At 57.8% G+C, this 5643-nt stretch overlaps 1 protein-coding gene across 1 annotated transcript; it reads left to right on the top strand.

The window, feature by feature from the left end:
* Positions 1–634: 634 nt before the first annotated feature.
* Positions 635–4873, top strand: LOC131455990 (uncharacterized). Its single transcript, XM_058623937.1, has 2 exons — positions 635–1408; positions 1520–4873. Exons 1-2 carry the CDS (start codon positions 635–637, stop codon positions 4871–4873), a joined length of 4128 nt encoding a protein of 1375 aa, XP_058479920.1.
* The last annotated feature ends 770 nt before the right edge of the window (positions 4874–5643 follow it).

A 5643-nucleotide genomic window follows, 5' to 3' on the forward strand; every position in this document is an offset into this window, starting at 1 on the left:
GTATGAAGTGAGCAGTCTTTGAGAAACGGTCAACTACTGTGAGTATTACTGTGTTACCGTCTGAGGGAGGAAGTCCAGTGACAAAGTCCAAGGAGATGTGGGACCAAGGTCGCTTGGGGACTGGTAAGGGGTGAAGCAGACCAGCTGGAGCTTGGCGGAGGCTCTGGTTCTGGGAGCAGACCTGACAGGCAGCAACAAACTCTCGGGTATCCCTCTCCATGGTCGCCCACCAAAACCGCTGTGTGGCAGTGGGGCTTGGTTAGAGCGACGGCTGCTGGAGGAAAGGAAGGAGTGGCTCAGCCGGTGATCAGACAGCCGGACAGAATCAGGTAATTAGTCAGCTATATAAGCATGTTTGTAACCTGGTTCTGAGCTCTTGCAGTAGGCTGGGTCCTCATGCAGACACACACAGAGAGAGAGAGAGACGGAGAGACACGGAAAGTCAGAGAGAGAGTCAGAGCAGCGCAGCGCAGCAGAGCGCTGACATCAGCCACAGCTGACTTCTTTTATTTGTTTGGTTGATTGTTTTGAGTGGACAATAAACCGGTCTATTTACTCCCTCAACGCCGCCTCCTCGTCCTTCCCGAACCCCAGTGAGTGGGAAAAGCTCACAGTGGCACCTGAACAGGGACTCATGGAAGGACAATCTCCGCTGTCGCTGGCCCTTCAGCACCTCGCTGCGATGCAGGAGAGCACCACCACGCTGCAGCAGCAGCAGTCCCAGCTCCTCGCGGACATTGCGGCGTCACAGCGGGACGATCGTGCTCTCCTGCGGGAGCTGCTGCAACGCCCGGCTGCCCATGGCGCCGACCCGGAGCCCGGTCGAGGACGGTCTCCGCCCGTCGCCCTGCAGCGGATGACCGCGGAAGATGACCCGGAGGCATACCTGGACATCTTCGAGGGCACGGCGGAGGCGTGTGGGTGGCCGGAGGAGGAGAGAGCGCTTCGGCTTCTTCCCCTGCTCACCGGCGTGGCGCAGCTGGCCGCGCACAGCCTGCCGGCGGCCGCGCGCCACAACTACACACAGCTGAGGAGAGTCATCCTGGACCGGCTGGGCAGTACGTCGGAGGGACACCGGCGGCGGTTCAGGGGGCTCTCCTTTAAAGGAGCCGGGCGCCCCTTTGCATACGCGCAGCAGCTCCTGGACGCAGCGAGGCGCTGGCTCCAGCCGGGGACCCACTCCGCTGAGGACGTCGTTGGACAGGTGGCGCTGGAGCAGTTCATCGCTGGGTTACCACCGTCCACAGCCAATTGGGTCCAGTGCCACCGCCCGGCCAACATCGAGGCAGCGATCGTCCTCGCGGAGGACCATCTCTCTCTTCCCCGGCGGAGCATGAGGGAGGAGACCAGGCCAGCGACGATCCCTGCCAGCCGTCCCACTCCAGCCCCGAGGAGGAGGTTCCCAGCGGCATCGGCTCCTGCACCACACCCACACACACACACACACACACACACACACACACAGCCGGAGCATGCATCGCTCCGGTCGTCTAACTACCCTCTGCCGTCTTTCCCTCAGGGCCCAGCCTACGCGTCTGATCACCTGGCACCCCGGGGGGCTCCTAAGACGCCAGGGCAGGTGTGCTGGCGGTGTGGGCAGCCCGGCCACATCAGAGCGGAGTGCCCGCTCATGGAAGTGGGGCAGGTGGTTCGGGTTGCCGGGCCGCCGGCCCCCTCCCCCGGTTCGGAAGGGACGTACCGTATACCGGTATGTATACAAGGGGGTACACATCAAGCTCTGCTGGATTCTGGTTGTGAACAGACCATGATCCATCAGCGCTTGGTTCGACCGGGGGCATTGTTAGAGGCATCGTGGGTGAGGGTGAGGTGTGTGCATGGGGATATTCACGATTATCCTGTGGTGGCTCTGGAAATTTATTTTAAAGGGAAAAAACATAGAGTAAAGGCTGGAGTTAGTACTCGCCTCACGCACCCTCTAATTTTGGGAACAAATTGGCCGGGGTTTACGAGCTTAGCAGGGGAAACCATGGGGGTGCGGTCACGTAAGTCAGGGAAATGTGAGTTATGTGCTGTCCTTAGTGGTGAGGCGGAGGTGCCGCATCCCGACGCTGCTGCGGGGGGGGCACAGATGGCGCCCATGGAAGATTTTCCCCTAGCACAGTCTCGGGATGAGACCCTCCGCCACGCCTTTGACCAAGTGATGGAAATTGATGGTTGTCCGGTTCACCCTAACGCAGCACTCTCTCACCCCTACTTTGTTGTCGTTAAAGACCGTTTATACAGAGTGAGTCGTGACACTCGAACAGGGGAAGAGCTCTCCCAGTTGTTAGTCCCAAAAAGCCGCCGAGAAACGATTTTCCAGGCGGCTCACCACAACCCCATGGCGGGTCACCTCGGATATGATAAGACACTGAACCGGATCATGGCCCGATTTTACTGGCCGGGCATTCGGGCGGATGTAAGTCGGTGGTGTGCATCCTGCCGCGAATGTCAATTAGTCAACCCTCCGGCCACCCCAAAAGCGCCCTTGCGCCCATTACCATTGATGGAGGTCCCTTTTGATAGACTTGCCATGGACCTCATCGGGCCATTAGACCGGAGCGCACGGGGATATCGCTTTGTATTAGTTCTAGTGGACTATGCAACGCGATATCCCGAGGCAGTACCCTTGCGCAACATCTCGGCGAAGAGTGTTGCACAGGCACTGTTTCAGGTCATCTCCCGAGTTGGGATCCCGAAAGAGATCCTGACTGACCAGGGCACATCGTTTATGTCACGTACACTACGCGAGCTATACGAATTACTGGGCGTCCGCTCAATCCGGACTAGTGTGTACCATCCCCAGACTGATGGCCTGGTGGAGCGGTTTAACAAAACGCTAAAGAACATGATTCGTAAGTTCGTACACGAGGATAGTCGTAATTGGGATAAATGGTTGGACCCTCTGTTGTTTGCAGTGCGGGAGGTGCCCCAGGCCTCCACGGGTTTTTCGCCCTTTGAACTCCTGTTCGGCAGAAAACCTCGGGGTGTCTTGGACCTGGTTAAGGAAAACTGGGAGGCGGGTCCAAGCACCAGTAAAAATGAGGTACAGCACGTACTGGACCTGCGAGCAAAACTCCATTCACTGGGTCAGTTATCACGGCAGAATTTGCTCCAGGCCCAGGAACGTCAACAGCGGCTGTACAACAGAGGGGCTAAACTTAGACAGTTTTCACCGGGAGATAAAGTGCTTCTATTGCTACCATCGTCTAGCTCCAAATTACTCGCCAAGTGGCAAGGGCCCTTTGTGGTCACACGGCGGGTGGGGGAGGTTGACTATGAGGTTGTGCGTTCTGACAGGGGTGGAGCAACACAGATTTACCACCTTAACCTCCTCAAAGCCTGGAGGGAGGTGGCGTCTGTTTCTCTGGCCACCACGTTGATTGAGAGAGATGAGCTGGGACCGGAGGTGACTAAATCAAACAGGTCGGCGCCGGTCCCCGTTGACGTTCATCTCTCGCCGGGCCAGAGAGCAGACGTGGCCTCGTTGCAGCGGCAGTTTGCCGACGTGTTCTCTCCCCTGCCAGGACGCACAAACCTCATACACCACCACATAGAAACTTCCCCGGGTGTGACAGTGCGTTCACGACCCTATCGCCTGCCGGAACATAAGAGGAAAACTGTTCAGGCAGAACTTCAGGCTATGTTAGAGATGGGAGTAATAGAAGAGTCCAACAGTGACTGGTGTTGCCCCATTGTTCTTGTTCGCAAGTCTGATGGGTCAATACGGTTCTGTGTGGACTACCGTAGAGTCAACGAGGTGTCCAAATTCGATGCCTATCCAATGCCCCGGGTCGACGAACTCCTGGATCGGCTGGGCACGGCTCGCTTTTTTACGACACTGGATTTGACCAAGGGCTACTGGCAGATTCCCTTGTCGCTAGAGTCCAGGGAAAAAACGGCCTTCTCCACTCCGTATGGTTTGTACCAATTTGTCACGCTTCCATTTGGGTTGTTCGGGGCCCCAGCCACGTTCCAGCGCCTCATGGACCGGGTGCTGCGGCCTCACTCTGCATATGCTGCGGCCTACTTGGATGATGTCATCATTCATAGTGAGACCTGGGAGCAGCATATGCAGCAGGTGGGAGCAGTGCTGGAGTCCCTGAGGAGGGCGGGGCTCACGGCCAATCCAGGGAAGTGTGCAGTTGGACGGAGGGAGGTACGGTATTTGGGGTACCACTTGGGGGGAGGGCAGGTGCGGCCACAGATACAAAAGACCGCAGCGGTTGCAGCCTGCCCAAGACCCAAGACCAAAAAAGAGGTTAGGAGGTTTCTGGGGCTGGCCGGTTACTATAGGAGGTTCATTCCGGCCTTCTCGGAGCTGACCAGCCCCCTAACCGACCTGACCCGAAAAGGTGCCTCAGATCCGGTCCAGTGGACGGAGCCGTGTCAGCTGGCGTTTGAGAGGGTTAAGCAAGCCCTCTGTGGGGAGCCACTTTTGTACACACCTAACTTTTCTCTCCCTTTCATCCTGCAGACCGACGCCTCGAACAGCGGGCTGGGGGCCGTTTTGTCCCAGGAGGTGGAGGGGGTCGACCGCCCCATACTGTACATTAGCCGGAAGCTAGCTCAGCGGGAGGTGAGCTACAGTACGGTGGAGAAAGAGTGCCTCGCCATACGGTGGGCGGTCGGTGCCCTCCGCTACTATCTCCTGGGGCGCCCATTCACCCTCTGGTCGGACCATGCCCCGCTCCAATGGCTCCACCGCATGAAAGATGCCAACACGCGGATCACTCGCTGGTATCTGGCTTTACAGCCTTTCCGGTTCAAGGTGATCCATAGGCCGGGGAACCGCATGGCCGTGGCCGACTTTCTCTCCCGCTCTGCGGAGGGGGGGGGTAGTGGGCTTGCGGCCGGCGGGGTCCCGGCCTAAGTCGGGCGGTGGGGGTATGTGGCAGTGGGGCTTGGTTAGAGCGACGGCTGCTGGAGGAAAGGAAGGAGTGGCTCAGCCGGTGATCAGACAGCTAGACAGAATCAGGTAATTAGTCAGCTATATAAGCATGTTTGTAACCTGGTTCTGAGCTCTTGCAGTAGGCTGGGTCCTCACGCAGACACACACAGAGAGAGAGAGAGACGGAGAGACACGGAAAGTCAGAGAGAGAGTCAGAGCAGCGCAGCGCAGCAGAGCGCTGACATCAGCCACAGCTGACTTCTTTTATTTGTTTGGTTGATTGTTTTGAGTGGACAATAAACCGGTCTATTTACTCCCTCAACGCCGCCTCCTCGTCCTTCCCGAACCCCAGTGAGTGGGAAAAGCTCACACGCTGTTTGAGGAGCGCCAGGGTGCGTGTGACCCCAGGGTGGCAGGCTAGGGGTGAAGAATGCCCCCACTGAAGAACCTGGGAGCGAAGGTCATCTGGAACATAGAGACAGTTATTGGGGCACTTGCTAGGAGCAGGGAACTGAGAACCTGCCTGTTTGACCTTGTCCTCCAAAGGCCAGGTGATGGCGCCCACCACACAAGCAGAAGGGAGAATCCCCTCTGGTTCGATCGGGGAGCTCCCAGCCTGGAACTGTCGTGAGAGGGCATCTGGTTTGGTGTTTTTGGACCCCGGGCGATAGGAGAGGACGAAGTTGAACCGGTTGAAGAACAAGGCCCACCTGGCCTGACGAGAGTTCAGTCTTTTAGCAGAACGGATATAT

The sequence above is a fragment of the Solea solea genome, chromosome 3 (genome assembly GCF_958295425.1).
Source record: "Solea solea chromosome 3, fSolSol10.1, whole genome shotgun sequence".
Taxonomy (NCBI): Eukaryota; Metazoa; Chordata; class Actinopteri; order Pleuronectiformes; family Soleidae; genus Solea; species Solea solea.